The 21,566-nt window shown below is 38.0% G+C and overlaps 3 protein-coding genes across 4 annotated transcripts; all 3 read right to left on the reverse strand.

Annotated features, from left to right (window-relative positions):
• Nucleotides 1–451: 451 nt before the first annotated feature.
• On the reverse strand, nt 452–4,253 carry LOC149017483 (uncharacterized). Its single transcript, XM_089151816.1, has 3 exons — nt 4,089–4,253; nt 1,973–2,773; nt 452–1,794 (listed from the first exon to the last, which is right to left on the reverse strand). The coding sequence occupies exons 2-3, from the start codon at nt 2,622–2,624 to the stop codon at nt 878–880; spliced, it is 1,569 nt and encodes a 522-aa protein (XP_089007942.1). The 5' UTR covers nt 2,625–2,773; nt 4,089–4,253; the 3' UTR covers nt 452–877.
• A 4,333-nt stretch (nt 4,254–8,586) lies between these two features.
• On the reverse strand, nt 8,587–13,908 carry LOC149017484 (protein CHAPERONE-LIKE PROTEIN OF POR1, chloroplastic-like). 2 transcript variants are annotated; one of them, XM_089151818.1, is made up of 3 exons: nt 13,441–13,908; nt 9,877–10,204; nt 8,587–9,045 (listed from the first exon to the last, which is right to left on the reverse strand). In XM_089151818.1, exons 1-3 carry the CDS (start codon nt 13,795–13,797, stop codon nt 8,870–8,872), a joined length of 861 nt encoding a protein of 286 aa, XP_089007944.1. In that variant the 5' UTR covers nt 13,798–13,908; the 3' UTR covers nt 8,587–8,869. The 2 variants fall into 2 exon arrangements, with proteins under 2 accessions (XP_089007944.1, XP_089007943.1); XM_089151817.1 differs by having other exon boundaries at nt 8,618–9,045; nt 9,877–10,237; nt 13,441–13,905.
• An 89-nt stretch (nt 13,909–13,997) lies between these two features.
• LOC149017485 (protein ALTERED PHOSPHATE STARVATION RESPONSE 1-like) lies at nt 13,998–21,169 on the reverse strand. Its single transcript, XM_089154178.1, is given in 5 exon segments — nt 13,998–15,561; nt 15,664–15,887; nt 18,539–18,762; nt 19,462–19,590; nt 19,593–21,169. Coding segments are annotated over 5 exon segments (2,235 nt in total). The 5' UTR covers nt 20,362–21,169; the 3' UTR covers nt 13,998–14,672.
• Between the last annotated feature and the right edge of the window lie 397 nt (nt 21,170–21,566).

A 21,566-nucleotide genomic window follows, 5' to 3' on the forward strand; every position in this document is an offset into this window, starting at 1 on the left:
CGTACTGAATTGACACTAATACTGGTGGGATTACTTAAGCCACATAAAACTAGTAGGGACACTACTTCATGTGGATATTATATAAAAATGGTCAGATGAAGTAAATGAGGGGCTCAAATCCCATCCCTACCCTGAAAAGAAAGAAGAAGAAAAATATCTAGACTGAAAAGAATCCAAAGCCCAAATTTTGAAATGAGTCGCTTCATCTGGGTTCCAATTCCTCTGAGTCAACTCGCAATCAAGCAGTAAACAAGAATTCCAAAGCATTTTCCAAATCATACTTGCAATTACAAAGATGACAAAAGTTTCCTGCAAAATTGAAATCCTACCTGTATGATGCTCTTACCACAATTGGGCAATGAATCTAAACTCTATTTGTATCAATATTAAATTGTAAAAACTGGAAAACATAAAGTATTTTGATACCCCAAGTTTTGATATCTTGTAAGATATGATCCCCCTTATTTCTTTTCCTCAACCTGTATGGTTTAATATAATACTCATTTTTCTACCCAGAGAACATAAAATCCTCATTTGTGAATTTATTTCACCAATGTATTGTATTAAATAACACTCAAATATTGCAATATCCAGTTCCCCTAGAACTCTAAAACTTGCTCAGAAGTAAGATCAAGCTGAAATTAAGAAATAAAGCAAGAAACAAGCTGGAGAAATAATATGTCCCAAGAACAGCTTGCCACAACTAACAAATATTCACATATTATTATCTTTATTTACACTAGAATGTTCTTCTATTACATCCACTTCACCAAGGTACCTAGAATCTTGTCCATATATAGGAAGATGGAGAATATAACCAATGCTGTTGGAAACTCTAGGGCCATACTGCGGAAATCACCTACTCAAAATTCTTCCCTTAGCTTCTAGGAATGTTCTCATCAGCAGAAATATTGACAAGCTTTGCACGACCAAACTGGTCAACCTCCACTCGCAGACCAAGTTCTGCAAATTCTGGTAAATCAACGAACCCTTGGAACTTTAGTTTAGCCACCTCCTTCTGATTTTCGTTATTTCCTGCCAATAAGTTCCTCACAGTCCAAAGACCCCATTCCCTTAAGAAAGGGTTATCTTCATCAGTAACACATTGTTGCAATAATAGAAGAATCCCATTATACTGCCTAATCTCATCTTGAACATGTTCCCTGTGATACAAGCAATTTCCAATGACACCAACAATGTCCTTCCGAAATCCTTTGTAGGGGCAGACTTCGGGCGAGTTAGAAGACATATACTCTTTATAATTTCCATTGTTGTTAACTTGCTTGATAGATTTCCTAATTATAGCAGGTGGCTCAAGGTTACCAAGCAAATCTAACATGAATTCTACAAGACCTGCCGAGAGTAACGACTCAACAACATTAGCTGAGTTATCCTTAGCCTTCTCATAGCACCCCAAATCCTCTAGCGCACAAATATCCCTCAGAATTATAAGTGAATACCCAAGAACATCGATTTCAGCAGAACCTGTTGGAAGGCCAAACTTTCCTCTCGGGGCACAATCGAGAACCCCTGCTGCTATCTTAAGTATTCCAAGAACACAGTGCACAAATTCACTGGAGACAGAATTGCCAGCCATTTTCTTGTTCAAACACTCTGCCAAAATACTCAACAGAAAGGCTTGTTCCATCATAAAATGGTTCTCCGTAGAGTTAAAATTGAGATCGTTGTTGGCATCCTCACATGACCTTAATTCAGAGAACAATGAAACAAAATGGGAATCTTCGAAGCAAATTCTGGAAAGCAGCAACATCAACCAATCTTCTCGGAATCCAACTGGTATAACCAAAATAGACATATGAGAGTTTTAGAATAAATTTGAGGAGTATAGTGGATTGTTTGCATGAATATAAAATGTGTAATCAGTCAAATAATCAACAGAGAGACAAGCAAATAATTGCTGAAACTTAAAATAAAATAACACAAAATAAAAACAAACAAATTGAAAGCATACCCATTGAAGCAGTCTTGACAATCTCAGTGAGGATAGGTAAACCTCGGACCCCAGAAAGCTCCTTAATTCTCTCTTGGCTTCCTTTGCAGCAATTATATATCACCATACAAAAAGGATCAGAAACCTCAACCTTGCGAATTCTTGCAATTTCCAAGAACCGAACCGGAAAGTGCCAGTCCCAAATGGCAGATCGATGTTCCTCGTTGCCTAAAGCAACATTCCCAAGAACTTGTAATCCCACTCGAACAAACAAATAATTGGAATCAGAACTGATATCCCCATTTACAGAAGCTATTGAGACAACTTCAACACCATTCTCTTGGACAAATGAGTTCTGGTTAACTATTTCCCCTGCGCAGAGGTTTCGTAGCAGTTTGAGAGAGGAAAAGAGAAGGTGATGATGGTCCGAAGAAGATGAAGAAAGAAATCGAGAAAGTTGAAGAACAACAGGGAGAATGTGCTTGTAAGCTAGGTCAGAGCGGCCACGATCAGTTCGAGCAGTTTCTGTGAGAAGTTCTAGGCCATCATCTAGTCTATATGAGTTTGCTGCAGCTAGTAACCATTGGATGATGTTTTCAGGTACAGTGAAATCTGATGGTGATGGCTTAATCTCCATAGCTGACGATGTAGAATCAGAAAGAGTCCGTTTCATATATTTGTTACGGCTCAGAAGAAAGTTGTCTCCTTACTAAACAATGTGAGAGATGGTCACGGATATCTTTGCTTTCATGGCTCTCTTTCAAAGACTCTCTTTACATCTCAATATAAGGTTTTCCCCCTCTTGAATTTCTTGCAATGTCACTGCAAAAAGACAAAGAGTTATGAACGCAGTAAGTTCAGGAACAACAATCAAACATGGTATGGATACATACAATAATTAAAACAGACTAGACAGCAGCATAGATACTTATAAATAATCCAATGAAATAAAGCTTATAGCAGGTACATGGTATGTGCTTAAACATGGTTTCTCTAGGACGGAAGATATGAGCATGTATTCAAAATACAAAAGTACTAACTTCACTTTAGAACCAACTAACATGCTGATAATGAATTTATTAAGAGAGGAAGCTTCACGATAGAAATAGATTTGAATACAACATAGAAACATTAAAAGATGAACATGCAAGAATCCAGACACAAAATAACAAAGGTTAATCAATCAGTACACTTCACCATTATCAATCATTCATTGTGCTCTTCATATCTAACAATAAACATACAGGAACCCACAATCCACAAACACACAATATCACAGACTAATAAATCAGGAAACTTCCCCATCATTCATTCACTGTGCTATTCATATGTGACAACAAACATGTAAATACACAAGTATGGGCGTTCAATATGACAACAAGGACTTCAATTTATTGGCTTCAACCGAAACAGAAAGCAAAAATATCTACCATATAACTCATGAAATCCACAAAGTAAAGTTCACATCGTAATGACTAAAGCCACGAAAATCCAAAAGATAAAGCTCATCACACAAAAAAGTTTCTTAAAAATCAAATTTTTCTTCAATTTGCAGAAACTGACCATCACATATACATATGAGCTATCAAGATAACAACTCGCTAAATGTTTATATATAGGAGTAAACAAGATGAAAAAAATAGCTGAAATGACTAACCGAGTACTATCAGCACTTAAACCGAAGAAGTAAAATAGCTGATACTAAATTATTGGAACTTAAACTGGATAAAGGACATTGTCTCATCCCACACAGCGGGTAATTCATATCACTTGAATGCTAACTCCCAACTATTTCTTCAAACATTTTACATGGAAAACTTAATATATGCAGCTTCTTTGGGCTATAGGCCTATAGCATTGTAATCAACATGCAGAAAAACCTAAAACTAAAAGATAGTAGGCGCTACAGAGAAAGCCTTGACCTTCTCTCATCCCTGATACTCCGAAATCACTTAATATGTACAAGATATTACTTTCTCTTAGACACACCAATTATTTAGCAAAGGAAGAGAGTTTTGAAAGTGAAGCAACAAGTGTTGGATTCAGTCGACTCTGTTCGTTATTCGTTGAAAACAAGAAGAGCAACATGAACACAGAAGATTCTAAAAGGGAAAAAATCGTTTCTTATTTCACTCACCTTGATGGATCTACTTCCTCGCAATCGCAACAAGAACAAGGGTTAAGGTTTAGAATTGAGAAAGGGAGAAAAAAACGCAATCGATTTCAATCATTTTTTTCATGACCAGGGTTTTCACAGGTTCTGGTATCGTGATTAACAACAGGGGTTTTTTCATTTTGCCCTTAAGTAAGTTGGGCCGGTCTCGAACTCTCGCTTGCCCATTGTTTTTTTTTTTCTTGGTAGTTTTCCACCGTTATTATTATTATTATTATTATTATTAATTTTTTTTTAACTTTGAGATTGAAAAAGTCATTTTGCCCATGGGTGAAGAAGAAATGTAACTCTTTTCTCACAGAAGTGACAGAACTACACTTAATTTTTTGAATTTGTAAAAAAAACTCCGTGTAAGCCTTATGAAGCAAAACAAAACCAGATTTTGAAGATCAGCTGCCAGCTGGCCGTCCAGTTTTTTGTAATTCACTTCATCTTCGTCTTCAAACTTACTAATCGCCCTCCTAGGTCGTCCATGAGCCATTAAATTGGTTGAATATCTACGACCTTTTTCCTGTCATGAGCAAAGTGCCACCGCTGGAGTTGGTTTTGTTCCAACACTGGTTCCCTTGAAGGTGATTGTCGCTAACATTTTACGATCATTCTCTTTTTCTTTTCTCTCGCTCTTGTTTTTCTCTGTTTCTCTCTCACCTTATCTATCTTTCTCAAAAGATAGTAAACTCATAAACTAGTTTGGCTGAACATTTTCTTGCTGGGTCATAGGTTAGATTCTTCCCCATGTCCTTTTTCATTTGACGATTGTAATCTATTGTTATTCATGTTGGAATATGCTCTTTGAGCATGAGTAAATGTGAATGAAAATTATTCATAATGGAGAGTGTGAGAATAAGTGCATGGAATATGGACTATTTAGTGGTTCATTTCTCAAGTTTGGTGGTTTATTTCTCAAGGAGAGTTAATGAATGAAAGGTTTTGAGACTCTTGATTTCTCAAGGAACTTCTCATTTCCCAAACTTTTTTATTAATGTTTAAAGTTTTTCATTTCTCAAAACTTAATTCATTAAGTTTGTTAGTAAGTAAATATGGTTTTTCATTTATCAAGCTAGTTAATGAAATATAGACCTCCAATATAAATAAGAATCCCCCGAAGATGTGTGTTGTTTTGGGTTTTCTTTTATGAATTAAGAAGACTGCCAAGTGTTCTTTAAGGGTCTTCTTTAACATTTTGTGAGTTTTATCAATGGTTTAAGTTGTCTTTCGTATTTTGAATATTGTGGTAATAGAAGGAAGGCACATGTCAAGTTCGTCGTTGCAGTCTACTTTGTGCTAAGTACATCGTTGTTCCTTATTGTATCCTGGGAGACAGACGTCTATTAGTTCCTCAAGCACACACCGGAGGGGACAAATATGTTTTAAGGAAAGTGTCTGACATGCCTCAACGATTTTTCTTTATTCTTCTCCTTTTGGTTAAGGTTCTGTTTATGTGTCTTTCAAATTCTTCTCTTAATTCTTTATTCTCCTAATAATATCTACAGTTTTGGCTGCCAATAGAGTCTTACCATTAAAATCGATTTTTTGAAGACAAAAACTCTAAAAGAAATTATCCCTTCTTCAAATGGTACTTTTGACTACGCAAAAAGCAACTCAAGTTCACCATGAAGAAACACGAGTCAACATACTGAGATGTGACTCAAATGATTGGGACTCTGGTTCACATTCTTCGTCTAGTTTTATTGTGTCATTCCATTTTGAGGTAGACTTGGACTTGTATTTTCCAGCCAGGGACAATGGGTGGGGTTCTATTTTGCTCTACAAGGCCCATTGGGAGTTCTTTTGTAAATTTTAAAAATTTAAGTAAAATTTTGCAAAAAAAAAAAAAAAAAAAAAACTTATATTTCCCTTTACTTATGGATAAAATAATCATTTCAATAACAGTGGGTAACTTGTAGTATTCTAAGTTCGTCATATTGACAAGCATGTAACATTGGCCACGTTGAACTTAAGTGAAAAAAAAGAATCTCTTAAGAATATAAGTTAAGCCATTTTTTAAAATTGGGCCCTTTTTTTTTAAAATTAAAAAAAAAGACTCGTTAATTTTTCTTTGGTAAAACATGGGGCTCTTGCTTGAAAGAAAAACCCTACAAAAGAAAACCATTCTAAGAGGGCATTACGTATTAACAAATTTGTTGTGTTTGTAGAGAATCACCATTACGGATAACAGCGTTTATCCATCGAATAGAGTTGGTGAGGGCATTTTTGTCATACAATTTATTATACCGGTATGACGGTATCTACTGTTGGGCTAACGAAGTGTCTTTAGTTTATATTTCTATATATCATGAATACTAAATGTAAATTGTTGATTATTTTTTAATCCAACTTGACTTAAATCAAACTTCAAAGATCCAGATGATTAATATTAGGATATTTACATGATTAAGTACCGTTAAGTTGTTTACCAAAAAAAAGTACCGTTACGTTTATGTTTACAAAAGCAACTATTTATACTTTTAACATTTCAGAATAGAATGTTTTAAGTTTGTATTTATCAAACTAGCCAAAACAGTGTTCATACTCTATCAGGTGCATTTTATTGAGAAATTTATCTTTTATCTATCTTCTTCACTTATTTCTCCCTCATCTCCAAGCCCGTTCAATCCTTTGCAACAGTCAAGTTCTTTCTTCCCAAAATTGACTCAACCTGACATTTAGAATTAAAAAAAAAATTCAGAAAAGATTGAGATATATGAAAATACATTCTCTGCAACTTCAAGAGCATTTAAATTTATTTATTGCATTAGATTAGGTGAACGTTATCACTTGTATTTTTTTTTTAATTTATGGTTATCACTTCTAACTCTTAGAAAATTTATAAAAAATCAAATCTTCACTCACTGCTACCGGATACCATGCTTGCAGTAATTGTAGTCAACATAATCTACATGAATAAAATTTAAAAACTAGATCTTAATTTTATAATAATAAAAAAATTTATGAGAAATATATATTTACCCAATCAAATCTATAATTTTTATTTTTTTGGAAATCTATAAATTTTTTTTTTGGTAATCAAAATTTCATTAATGGTAAGGGACAGAAAAGAAAACTGAACATAAACTCAGTAACCAATCAGAGGAACATGGCCAATAACTCAGGCCCTACCAAGTGGACCTATGATCCACAACACAATTAGATATTCTAGAAATATATGTGGGCTTAAAGGCCAAAAGTAGTAGAAAAGTCTACTACTTATAAATTTGATGTCTTCAATTACATATAATATAAAAGTAGGGGGTAAGGCTGTTTTGGATAAGAAACTTACTGGAAGCTAAGAGTCAGTTTATATCTCCACGAATTTGTAGCAATTAGCTATAGCTTATAACATACCTGCTCGCATGCCTCGGCCTCCCCTTCGATCACCGATGAAAATGATATTGGTATGGATGCTGCCATTAGAGGTTTCCATTCCATTATTTCCTCTACCGTGTTTCTATTTTCAGTCGTGGCATTTTGATTCACCTTCTTGACCGATGACCAATATTCTGAGTGTGCTTGGATCGCCATTTGCATTACTTCAGTTGGTGAATTCAATGATTCGTCAGTTACCTTGAATTCCGCAGTTTTCACAAGCACCATAAGATAAAAGATATCAGAATTTTCACTTTTTCTCCTTCCTTCTTCTCAAGTATTTGTAATAAAGTGATTTACTCCAATGTCTTAATCTCATGACTGAAACTTCATTATATGCTTAATGGAAAAATAATTAATTGTATGGACAACCTACTTATAATCACATATCACAGCAATAATACCTGTGGCTTTGTATATCGCTCACAACAAATTGCATGTCTTTAATTCAAAAATATTAACACACTATCTGTATGAATCTTATCAAGGGAATGGTTTCTGTCACTAAAAACTAATATTAATTAAGGCATTTCATTAGCAGTGCCTGCTAGCTTTCTCATTATGGTGAGCATCATTTTGCCAAACGGGTCAGAAAGAGAGAGAAAATTTAAGCTGCCTTCTTCATTCATATGGTATGTGTCAAGCACATTACACAAAAACTGACCCAAAAACTCTTGCGAAAATATGATGAAGCATTACTTAAAGACTATGGTCCTTCATTACTGACCTTTCAAATCAAATAATAGAAGTGTCTCCCAGAAGATCTTGCCTAGATTGTGGGGAATGATGCTTCGGGAAAGTTGTATTTTACAATGTAATTTTCTTTTTAGGTTGTATTTTTTCTTTTCTTTCAGTAATTCAAGCTACCATTTGTAACCCCCCAAAAAAATTGTATTGAGCCTACTCCCCTCAGGAACCATATGGAGTATAAAAGTTATTTCTTCAAAAAATGTCAATTATGTAGAATCTACCATATTTGTGGAGACTGATCAACCAAATGCCAATAATCATGTCAAACAAGGTCATTAAAGCCAAAAATATCAAATGATAAACCAATCCAGCAAGATTTTAACAAGTAAACCTTTATTTATAGTCCCAATTTCCAGTCCTGTCATTGCATTCATTGCAGTCTTTTTACCAGTAAAAATTACAAAATTTAATGATATGCATTGCAGCAATAGAAATGATTGATCAATTAAGAAGAGGATCTGAATAACGGAATTGTAAGCTTGCATATTTCTTTCTATACAACATGATAATTTACAAAGTTTAAGGAATTGTAAAATTTGTGGTATTCTTTTAAAAGAATACACAACATAGAAGTTACAATTATAATTACAGCCATCGAAGTTCAGGTTATGGTATACCATTTCCAAACCCTACCTTAGGTAGAGGGAGACCAAGAACTGAGCGACAAGAATGAATTCACTTACAACAACAGCCGGGGAGCGTATACCCAAAAATGGGACAATGTCTACCTGCAACAAGTTCTCGACCGCTGATCCCACTGCAGCACCAACGGCAAGGCCCCCAACAGTTATCAGTGCAGCCTTCCCTGTGAACAGCACGCCAAACTCTCAGATTTCTCAACCAAATTTCAAGTCCAGAGGAATGAAACCATGACAAGAGGAGCTCCTATCTACTACAAATCATATCTCACTGGTTAAATGTCCATAGGTCAAAAGCAGCATTCTCCTTAAAGGAATAACCAACTATGTCAGGAATTTATCTTGTCAAGTAACTTTCTCAAAGTGAAGCCTGGGTAGAAAAGGAAAAAGTGGTAAAAGAGTAACTAGATAAATGGAACTTTTGCTTAGCAAGAGGGACATGTGCAAAGAATTTGTTCCTGCAGAACTTGTCAGATGTCATCTCAGACAAAAATAAACCAAGAATAACTACCTGACATTGGGGTTTTGGTAATGAAATTTAATTCATCCAGAAATAAGAAAAAAAATTACCTGACAGCCCTGAGGACACCATACATGGGCAAGTATAAAATATTAATAGCCCAATCATCAGATTCCAACAGATGGATGGAAACTTTTGCTAATGGTTATTAAAGAAAGTAACGAATCCTTGAAATTATGAAAAAAAGGAGGCTACATTCCACTTTGGTAACCTCAAATTTGATCTACTGGAAAAGGAAGCAGATATATCATCTTGCAACTAAGGCAATGCAGAAATACCAGAAGCATTTGGACTTCAGCCGTTTAGGATACTAGAGGAAAACGTTTCAGATATGCAACACTACAATGGAAATGCCAGGACAGGTAATTCATTTCCCATAGGCTGGTTCTACCAAAAGTAACCATATTCAAGCTATATAAGGAAACATCTATTTTCTTCAATCAGTAACGAAAGAGTGTGTTCAACAATGGCTCCTTACCCAGGTTGATGTTCTTCTTGCTCAGGAAGTATAATGAAGCCCCAAAACCAGTAGCTAAGATTAACCCAGGAACATCTGCCCCAGCATATGGTTCAGTTGAAGATACCGAGGTTCCATTGGCAAATGTTAAGATCAGCAATGCTCCATAGACTCCTGCTTGTAGGCCTAAGTTCCCAGTGGATGGCGCTTCAACTGAAACTGATATATTTTTACCTGCAGCTTGTAACCACTGAGGCACTGATCTCATTCCTGGGCCATTTAAGGGTTTCACGTCAGCATAAGGAATGCTTGTATTTACAACTTTTCCAGCCCTCCTCTGCATTAAGCTCTGCATAAGCAACATGTCATAGGCAGCCTCTACCTGCAACACAAACAATGATGCACCTAACATGAAAGAAGATGGTGTGTCACATACCTACCATTCTAGTTAGTACATCAGCGATGATCTCTACTAAAGGCATACCGATATTAGTATTGGTAGACAAGCAGGGTTAGTACCCACTACTTGGTTTATTCTCAACTCTGATGGTTGCTAGAGGTTTTTTGTTCTCTAAGCAAAAATGACCCATAAAAGTAGATTATAGCATGTTGCATCTAAGGTTGGATGACTAAGTGACGCCACCCTAGCATTTAAAGAGCATATATATAACATTGTAATAGCAAACTGGCAATCCAAATTCCATTTACATGATCGTGATAGAATAATAACCAAATTATAAGTTTCAGAACATGCAAGCATCAATTAAATATCTACGACAAATGCCAATTGAAATTGGAACTTCATCTTGTTAGCATTCGAGAGGTAGGGTCCAGCTGATTTCTAGCTCTTCCAATGAGACATGGATCCATTCAATAACAAGAAACTTGGAAGGTTATCTAGCTAATGTTCGGCAATTTCTAACAGACCCATTGTTATTTGAATAATGATGCCAATATGGATTGGTCTATTCCTGAAAATTGACAAAAGCTGCTGCAGTAGTTTAGTCTAAGAGGTAGCTTAAATTATTGATGAAGCAAATGGAAAGACAGCAGTACATTACCTGTCTACTAGGGCTGGGCCAGGAGGAACAATATCTTTTCTTTTCCTTTTTGTAAATTAAACAAGGTAACACCAAGGGCCCAGACCATATAACCATAATCCTTCCCTTTAGTCTACTCAAATACTCAGAAGTCCTAAGCCCAATCCCCATTTGAAACCCCTAATTCATACAGTAAAAAGAAGTCACATGCTAACAAGGTACAAAGTCCTTCCCCAGGCTTGACCGTCACCTGCAAGGTAAAAAGGATATTTTATGGCACTAAAGACCAAGGTTCAAATCCATCCTGTAGGTAAGGATTTATCCACCACCAAACCCAACCGAAAAATAAAAGCTTCATCAAAGTTAAACCAAGCCATTCACCAGATACCAAAGCACTAGTACAGAGGCAAAATCACAGGAACGCCCTGGGATAGTACGAGAACTCGCTGTTGCTAATATCTCTCTTCTTGGCTGACGAAGACTAGATTGCATACAAGGTAATGTTTCAGTCTTATCTCAAGTACATCTTGGTATAATCTTGAGGTCTAACGTATATGTCCGAATTTTATCGTAATTTTCTGCTTCCAAACCAAATCTAGCATATATTTAAACGAAGGGGGGGGGCGGGATTACCACTTGGTTTTTCGGACCACTGAGCCAGTCTCCGATGGACATACGAGACTATATTCTTGAAGAATTTGTGGAGGAGATAAACACTGAGATTAAGGCAGTGTTTGGTATTCATTCTAGGTTAATTTCTCAGTCTTCACTGGTAGAAACAACTATTTTTCTCATGCAAGAATGCATACAAAACACAGCCAAAGTTTCTATGAAGTTAATCAACCTAGAATTCATAACAAAAACAGCCCAAGTTTCTACGAAGTCGATGAAATTTTTTAAGATGAGTTGCTGTGAAGCTATTTGTGTTAACCAACCAGCATACCCTAATAATCAAGAGAAGACCACATATAGAAATAGTCTGAGACTTCAGTAGAACAGTTTCATCCAATCTATTTCAAAATTCAAGTCCACTGTTTTTCATAAAATAGATCATAACAGGCAGGGCCAGTTCTTTCATTCAATTTTTAATATTATTTTTAAGAGGTAAGGTCAGAGCTCATCTAAACGATGGGCCCTTATCATATTCTGTAGTGTGCCAGTGTTTTTTCAGGTTTTCTGGCTTTGGCCCCTTCCTTATTTGTTGTTGCACTATATACACTTTGGCTTTGTCACTTTCTTTTGTTCTTTTAACAATAAGCTTCCAAAACAGAAGTTTTGACCCCAAAAAAAAAAAAAACAATAAGCTGCCATTATCCACTAAACAGAAGTTCCCTTTTTACCCCTTTTAGAACATTATTATATTTCATTCATCTGAATCCTGCAGAATGAGCATCATGCACCCAGATGTTATTATGAGTTCTACAAACTCAGAGCATAAGCTCATCACTCCACTGGTTGAGGTGCACCATTATAACCTCAATGTTAAAAGTAAAGTTCCACATCACACTAAGGCGAACATGAAAATTGCAAGCATGCCTTTTTTAGTTTTTTTTTTAGGGGGGAGGGTCATGTCTTTCTGTTCCATATATATTTCCTTAAGTTTTTTCAACTTGTAACATGTACTTTATTTTTCTGGATTTGCCCAGTATGAAAACAATAAATCTATGATCAACTGAAAGGACAAAACTATAGATGAATGCATTCACTTGACCACAGGAATTTCCAAATAGGTGACCAAGAAAGAGTTGAACAAGTTGGTTCCGTCACATTCAACAAATACTAGTAACAGGGAGAAGTATTATACATGATTAAGTGTGGTGAAGAAACCACAGATCTAGGATTTAGCAAAAGATATGGCACAAAAGACAATAGATGTAGTCAACTTGCAGCATTCGAGAAAACCATAGCCTAGTTGAGCATTTCATAAGTAGAAGTGAGAATAATGAATGATCATTTATACAACAGGCTCACATACATACTTGCCCGTGTGTCTCGCATTTGTGAGAAAAAGGGAACCTCTATGATAAGATTTTCTTTTTACAAAAAGAAGCAACTCAGAACATTATTTTAGAACAAATGCTAGTAGATCTTGCGGAAGAAAAGTTAACACAAAATCACAAATCACTCCAATTGCCTAAAAAACCTCAACATAATCAAAATGTTATCTTTCATATTCAATTTTTACTCTGACTCCATCTTAGGTTTTATCAGTAGGCAAGAGCAAATGAGTTGTAATACGGGGTTGATGCAACAGCAGTAGTAACGGTTAGTTAGCTAAACAGATTGTATAGTATAACTGAAGCGACCAGCAGAGCAGCAAGGCACGGGACAAGAGAACCATTCTAATCCGCAGGCAACAAGGGATGGCAACAACTGAAATTGACGACCAATTCTTAATTTTCAAAAAGAGAAGATGACTATCCAAAAATTTTAACTTGACAACTAGTTTTTGATTTCTCTACATCTACAGATTCCATGAGTCACAGAAGGCGAACAAAATATTCATTCAAAAATGGAACTATAAGAGGGCAGAAGAAAAATGAACCTGAGCGATGGTGTCTTGGTCGTCTCTGCAAGAAGCAAGGACAGAATTCTTGGCACGAAGGATGTCATCGAAGGAGGCTCCTTCGGCAACACCGAGAAGCTTGAGGGCGTTTTCCACAGACATCTCTGAAGGGGCGGAAGAATCGTCGGCTCTAGACCCAGCAAGGACTGGTGCTATAGCTGTCTTGCTAGATAATCTATATCGAGAGTGGTGGAAAACACCGCATGAGCGGTTGCTCGGGCTCCTCCACCACTGAGAAATTGCCGTCCGGCGACCCAACAAGGGTCGAGCCGAAACCCAGGTGGGATTGCGGCGGACGATGGATCGATTGGATCCCACAGAGAGAGCAGCAGCCATTTTTACAACTCTACGGTCTTGATTTTGGTTTGCTTGTGCTCCTCGCAAGTGGCATATCCTATCAGGCTTTTCGCTGTTCCTTGACTTCCTTCTATCTTTCTGTCGTACAAGCAAAATCAACAATTGAGCTTAGCTTAACTACCCCTGTCATTTAAGCTTTGATGAAGTAATTAAGGTAACTAACCCCATATTTTGCATAATACCCAGTTTACCCTCCTATTTCTTCTCCCACACACACAGCGAAAGGAAGATGTGCACAGTGCTCTTACATGTTTGAAGGAAAAGCCAAAGAAGGTTCGATTGAGCAAATGCTCCATTGGGGGTTTGCAGGAGAAAATGGAATGGAAAAAGGACTTGGGTTTTTGACAGTCACAGAACCCATGAATTCTTCACTAAAAAGGGTCGATTATTACCAAATGAGCAATCTTTCCATTATAACTCACTCGAACCTTCAAAACAACGGCAAAAACTGGATTTGTACTGAAAAATAATGGCCCCAAATAAAAAATTTTTAAGGAACTTTTACCTGCACACCGATCCAAGTGATTTATGGGTTTCTAAATCCTGGTTGGATGAAATTATGGTTGGGAAACACAAGTAATTAAAGAAAAAAGAAACCATGAAATTCAATCCTACATTCCTAATCTGTTACATTGTGACTGCCCAGTCCATTTCCCACCTTGCAACTTGCTGGCCAATTTGGCCCAAGGGATGAAGGATATCAAAATGTTACAGTTGCAGGCAGGCACAAAGTCTATCAACAATAAAAATCAGCTACATCAAGTCATCAACTACTTCAGATCCTACTACAAATATGTCTCAGCGAGCTGCTTCGACAAATCTAATATACAACTCCACTACAATCCCCAACAACGTCAAGATCCATGGTGCTCGACATCTAGTTCTTGTTTCTGATTTTGTTCCCCTTCAACTTGTACTTGAGAAGTCTCTATATACGATGGATACCCAGCCCACTCATCCACCTTTGCCTTTTCAATGGATGTGACAAGCTCATCATACGTCTTTAGAGAAGACTTGCAGAAATCTGCAAGTGACTCAAAAACTGAAGAAAATCCAGTCTGAAATCCAGTTAACGTGATCCTCTGTGTCTCTTGCATGTATTTAAGGTGCTTTGCCTTCTCCACATCCAGTCTGTTCCTGAACTCATCTAATTGTTCTTTCCTCTCTGCTAAGAACTCAACTCGATGCCGCACATCTGGCTCTGTTTTCTGTTCTGAAACCTTGGATTCAAGGATTCTGTTCTCAGCTCTCTGGAATGCTAGAACCCTCCTGTCCAGTTCTGTAGCAAGTTTGTCAACTTTCCTCTTCTGTTGTTGCTCCTCTCCTTGTTGGACCCACAAGGCCCTAATATCCTTCCCAAAACTCTTCATTGCATAAGCTACTGCCTTGTCTGGCAGCTTCTCAAGGGAGTTTAGCCAGTCATGACAGAACACAAGCAGTGGAGGGCCATTGACTCGAAATGGTGGCATCGAAGATCTGCCTTTGGAGTAAAATTCAACTTCAGGAACAACAAACTTGTATAGCCATCCATCAAGAGCTTCAACATAGGCTCGTTGTGCAGAAATATACGCAGTAAAGCAAGCGCGCCAATTCTGAAGCTCGGATTCAAGCTTAAGAGTAGCAAGACGATGAGAATCATGACAGAACTTCCCATAGGCAGGACAAGTAAAAGATTTCACTTCAATCATAACTTGGTTCTGAATTTCATGAGACTCCAACATAACCTTCCATGTTTTCGTTAGGCTGCAAAAAGGAGGAAAAAAAGGACACGAGCAAAGCTTCAATCAATCAAATTTATGATGGGAGAACACGAAAACCTCCAAATTCTATATTTATTTTCCTCACCCTTGCAGCAGCTCAAGAAGTTGTGGCTGCAACTCTTCATCCCTTAGTTTCTCAATTCTTTTAGAGATTGACTCAGCACTTCTAATGGCAATCAAAATTCTGGTGTACAAATCCTTCACAGAAGCTCTAGTTTTGTCCACACTCTGTCGGTCAGCTCCCGTTGCATCCTTATGCCTCAGTTGAGAGCATTTCTGCTCATAAGTTTTCCTTGTGTGATTTCCAGCCTGATCAGTTGGCATACAAGATGTCAAATAAGCACAATACTAGCTGAATGCAGGACCAATAATACATTGAATGCGTCTATGATGAATTGTGTGAAGAGTGGACAACATAAACCTTAGATTCCAAGTCAAAGATGTACACTTGTGCCATTATTTTAAGGCATTAGGCATAAATTTGTGCTTTTAACAGCTCCCCCCCCCCCCCCTTTTTCCCTAACCCCTAAGAAGAAATTCGTTTACTAGTATTATTGTTATTGGATAAGGTTCTCTAATATATGCTGGTTTTGTTATTTATTTGATGAAACAGAAATTATACATTAAAGAACAGAAGCTTACAAAGTTATCTCGGAATACAAAAGGACCTGAAATCCTGTTATATTTTGGTTTCCTCACATTAATCATTAATAGTACAATTATATCAGATTGCATTAATATGACATATATGTCGCATATAGTCATAATTATACAAAATTGTCATTGCTACATTTCAGTCATATGCTGCATGCCTAGGTGAGCGCCTACTTGCCTAGATGCCCCCTCCAACACCTTGGCTCATCTAACATTCTAGACAACTATGGTTGGGATTAGTCCCACAACAACTAACTTTAGAACATTGAACAAATCCATGCACTCGTTTTAGCCCCTTGCACAATACAAAGATACACATAAATTTCCTGAGATATCCCACGGCCTTCAGCCATTGCGAGAAAAGAACTTTTTTCTTCCATCCCTTGTCTCCCTTTCTTTGTCCCACATGTATCAATGAAATGCTCAGACCATATGTTTGAATACATGGATTTCTATTTGACCCTTGTGGGAAGAGAAAATACTATAAAGCTAGGGTTAAATATAAAGGTCCAACCATATTAAACTGTATATAGGATTTAGGAAAATTTTGAGACAGGTATGAATCTATCATCTTGGATCCAGATTCCCAGATCAATTCATTTCACTCCTCTCACCCCTTCTTCTGCATCCTAAACCCAGGATTCTCACACTCCAATTTCCCTAGAAAACTAAACTCTTGTCAGCAACAAGCTTCTAATGTGCAGGTCATCAGGTTCCCGATCTTTCCCACCTTGAATCAGCTTTAAGGCTAGTCTTTGAGTCTGAGAAGCTTATGGTAAATCCCTTTGCACCATCTACCAGATTCTTTAAGCAAATGTCTTAAATAAGGGAGGTATTCCTATTCATTTTGTTCTCACATCAGAATCAGCTCTCAAGTGTCCTGTTGCAGTATTCTGGCCTACTACCTTCGCCCAACATTCAAACAAGGTGGGTCCTCCCAATGTCCAAACGTTCACTTACTCAAGAGATATGTAAAACTCATGAATTGCACATCTTGATGGTTCAATTCATACATTGAGATATTTATCTTAAGGGCATCTCCCATTACAATTAAGTCCGGTGCTTATCCATGTAAAGATGAGGGTAACTTGCGGCCCCTTCTAGATGCTTTCTGTACATACTTCTTTTTGTATCTTGTAACCACCCCCCCCCCCCCCAAAAGGGCAAAAAAAACAGTACAGGGGTATTTGTGCACTAATATACTCTACAGGTTACCAAAAACATAATCCCTATGGAGTGGATTGTGTAAGCTGATGACTCTCCCAAAACCAATATTTTGCATTTTGACTTCTACGTTTGCTATCAGATTAGCATGGCATCATAGCCAATTTGCTATCAGATTAGCAAGGTATCATAGCTCATGTACTCCAAAATCCTGTAAGCACCTTTGGCCATGAGCCCTGGCCTGCATCTTGCTGCACATCCACCCCCCCCCTTTGCCTCTGGCTACGCCAGTCTGTCACCGATCCAATCAGTTTATTGCTTTCCAAACAAACAACCACCACTTCATTTCTGCAACAGCAATCCAGTGCATCCACCACCCACTCCTTTTCCATCTGCCCTTCACTACCTTCATCACTCATGCATTTGATGCTATTGCTGCCCCCCATAGTCCCATCACCCCTCAGCCACCATCATCCTTTCCTCTTCTTCTTTCCAGTTCATCCCTTCCCCCTGTTAATATATCTTATCACTGCCACCATCCAGATTAGAAGGCCAAAGCAAACAATTAAGTAGACACCAAAGGACAGAAAGCTTGATGTGCTGTGTTTTGATTGAAAAGCATAAAGCAACCAAACAGTTCCATTACAATATTCTAAACGACTTCCCTCGAACATTTACAGGAACCTGTTTTGGCTTAATGAACGAACGTGACTGTTACTTGAGCTCAGAATTTGAGATAATGAATCTATACCTGGTAGGCAACAGAGGCTGGAAGAAGTTGAAGGTTAATAAGCTATTCACACTTTTTTTTGGGGTGCAATATGCTACTTACACATGGCATCTAAAAGTTTGAGAAAAATGTTAATCCTATTTTGTGCCCTGTTAGCTGACTCACTGGTCAATCAGCATACAAAAGACCATTTATAGATAAAAATACATATGCACATCTTGATAATTATACAATCTTTTAAGTTATATGAGGAACAATAGGAACTCATGAAATAATATAATGCCTGGGCTACCAATATAAATGCATCATAGATGACAGACACAGAGCTGACAAAGACCAGTACATGAAACAGGAGCAAACATGCACATTAGGTCGTGTCAGGGCATGAACATGGGGCTACAATTTAGTTTACCTTCACTTCTTCATAAAGCTTCTTTTCCCAAGCATACAACCTTCCCAGTGTTGATGAGTGGCTTCCTGATTCCATTCCACCATAGTCATCAAAGAGATCATTTTTGAACTCTGTCCATGTAGAAGAACCTCCAGAGCTGGATGCAAGAAAACTCTTGCAGGATGAAGACTGCGACGAGGTAGACCGATGCCAAGTAATAGCTTGAATGAGTTTTGTGGAGTTCTCTGCATTCAAAAGGATAGTAGGAACATGAGATACTAGGATTTAGAAAAATGTTCAGCTGCAAAGTTGCCAGCTATCAAGCCTATGGTGGCAAATTTCTGCCACTAGTAGCCGCACTTCAAGTGGTTCATCCGTGTTAATCCATCACTATATGATTCATCCAAATCCAATGCTTTTAGAATCTTTACTGATGGGAGTTAATACCAGTATGGTACAGAACATTGAGCGTTAAAAAGTGGAAATGCATTTCTGTATACTAAATGGGATCAGAGTAAACTGCCTGTTGTCCTGGTATGGAAACATTTCATTGTATCAATAACAATTAAAGTATGGTGCCCACTGGGTACAAAGGCTTATACGAGCTTGGTCCTCAGTGTCTGATGTGTGGGGGGAGAGAGATGCTTAAATGCCTATCTCCTGAACAACAGAGACGGAATCTTGTAGCCGGCTAGTTGTTCACTAATCAAGACAGAAAAGTGAAAGTGCTTGGAATCTACCAAGAGTGTAAAAATAACCCCCACCCCCCCCCCCCCCCCCCAAAAAAAAATCAACCTTTTTCAACACAGAACGAGAGCCATATAGAAGGGTTTTGTAAAAGATTAATGGCAAATAACGGCCATGGATAGCCAAGAAAAGAAACACAAGGAAGTGAAATGTAAGGCATTTGGTAGTAGGACATGAAAAAAGAGAAAAAGACCCACCTTTTATCTCATCTACGCTAGATTGCAGTTGAAATTTGTTGGCCTCAAGCATCCTAGTAACATCCTTGCCAGAATCATATGCCCTAAGGAAGTGATCCTCCACATCCTTCAGTGCTTCCAAAAGTTCCTTCCCCTTGTTGGGGTATCAATTACTGTCAACCCCCTCTGCTCCCCCTGGCTCACATTTTCAGCACCATTCATGACCTTCAGAGCCTCAACTCCATCGTTCACCACATCACCTTCATTACCACCTTCTGCAACCATCACAACCTTTCTTCCATCTCTTTCTCTCTCATCCTCCTCTTCCAGCTCCGGAATGCCTTCTTGTTCCCTTACAGCCTTCAAGTCTTCGTCAGAGTTCCTACTAAACTCGCACCCGCTCATCATCACCTCAGTCCTAACTCCTTCAAATGGATTGAAGAAATCCCATCCGAAATTCCTCTGCGGTGATGGCATTGGAGGCGGCATTGCAGAGTAAAAGTACCCACAAAGTGGAGCTTCTTCTTGTTCTTCTTCTGCCACTACCCTCTCTACTCTTCCTCCCTCATCCGAAGAGTCCGAAGAGATTGACGAGTCAGAAGAACCGCAATCAATGGCTTCTTTCGTCGACTCTGACGGCGTCTGCTGGAGGAACATGGGATTTGTGATTACCTTATCAGGGGGAGGCGAAGCAGAGCAAGGTGGAGGAAATGTGATAAGGAAAGGCGATGCAGGAGAGGAATGTCGAGCGACAAAGAGCCTTATCGCTGCTGCTACATGGTAGAGCGAGTCAAGATACCTGCAATGGGCTTCAGCCAGCGCGTAACGGCGTTCGACTGCGGATTTTAACAAGCGTTTTCTCTCTCTGCAGAGTGAAACTACATCATCTTCTTCTTCTAGTTTAGATGCTACACAACCCATCACCTCTGTAAACGCTAGAAATGGTTTTTTTTGGGTGAGTGTTTCAAGGGGTTGAGGGGGTTGTTAGTGTTGGCAGAACGAAGACAAGAATGCAGTTTGAGAGAAACCCATTTCTTCAATAACAAAGCAGAAGACACAGAATCTGCTGGGTGATGGAAGCTAGAGAGATTCCCCTGAGCTGGAATAAAAGAAAGAGAGAATGAAGGTAAGAAATCTCAGTGAGAAGCTTAATGGAGTGAAGAGGGTTTTCATCCTTTCAGTTTCTGGGTCTGAAAAAGGAAAGAAAGAAGAGACTTATTGGCCTACTCTTGCCGTCTTGCGTGTGTGTATGCGTGAGGGTGGTGGTCTGTTCTTTGCTGTCGTTAGGATTTCTGAAACAGAGTTCTCGCTAATTTCAGACTTTTTGCAGGTGTCAAGAGCGAAGATTGACAATTTTACCCTCTCTTTTCGTCCTCCTTATTGCCGCTCAAAAATGGTGGTGCTGCATGTAGCGGAACTAACGAAGAAAGCAAGGAGAGTAGCAGTTCAGAGAGAAGATGATTCTAGCAAAGCATAAAACCTCTGCTTCTTCACTGGAAAAAATCTTTTCCAGCCAAAACATAGAGGTTCTGCAATATCTAGCATTGATTTTACACTCTCAGTGAGGAAGAGATAGCCAGAGTCAGAATGGGTAGAGGGAAAATGAGTCAAAGATGGTACAAAAGTGTTACTGTTTTAGTTGTCTTCTTGTGATTTGCTCCCATTTACTGAGTTCATTAATTAAAGAAACAAACAAACCTAGTTATTAGTACCAAGCACGAAGGGTCGAAGGAAGAATTAATAATAAAACTACAATGGATATGTGACTGTCATGTGCTGGGGGTGAAACTTGGGATTTTAAAGCTGGGCAAGGTTTTGGTTGATCAAAATTCCTTTCTTCTGCAAGTTAACTGAACTCACACCCAACATGAAAAACAAAAAAAAAAAAAAAAAGGTGAACCCATGAAAATGAGACCTCCATTTAGTAGCTGGTGGCGCTGAGCTGGATGACTGGAGTTCAATTCATTTTCAGACATGAATGTTCTTTATGTGAATTCATTTACTAAATTAGGAATGAATCAATGTTGACTTACACCTGCGTGAAGGATCTACTAGTTCTTGGAAAAGAAATCCTCTGCGTGCCACATCCATCATAATGGGGGACCTCAAACACTTAATCAAATGCC

This window comes from Hakea prostrata, chromosome 4, assembly GCF_041222555.1.
Source record: "Hakea prostrata isolate BN-2017 chromosome 4, UWA_Hpros_2, whole genome shotgun sequence".
NCBI lineage: Eukaryota > Viridiplantae > Streptophyta > Magnoliopsida > Proteales > Proteaceae > Hakea > Hakea prostrata.

What these genes read in the sequence shown, in the direction of transcription:
- LOC149017484 (XM_089151817.1), bottom strand. Translation starts at nt 13,797, where the DNA reads ATGGCTGCTGCTCTCTCTGTGGGATCCAATCGATCCATCGTCCGCCGC. An exon ending in ACCAAGACACCATCGCTCAG is followed by an intron (nt 10,238 to 13,440) that starts GTTCATTTTTCT and finishes TTTGTGTTGCAG; the next exon opens with GTAGAGGCTGCCTATGACAT. An exon ending in CAAGAAGAACATCAACCTGG is followed by an intron (nt 9,046 to 9,876) that starts GTAAGGAGCCAT and finishes TGCTGTTCACAG; the next exon opens with GGAAGGCTGCACTGATAACT.
- LOC149017483 (XM_089151816.1), bottom strand. Translation starts at nt 2,624, where the DNA reads ATGAAACGGACTCTTTCTGATTCTACATCGTCAGCTATGGAGATTAAG. An exon ending in TGTCAAGACTGCTTCAATGG is followed by an intron (nt 1,795 to 1,972) that starts GTATGCTTTCAA and finishes TGGTTATACCAG; the next exon opens with TTGGATTCCGAGAAGATTGG.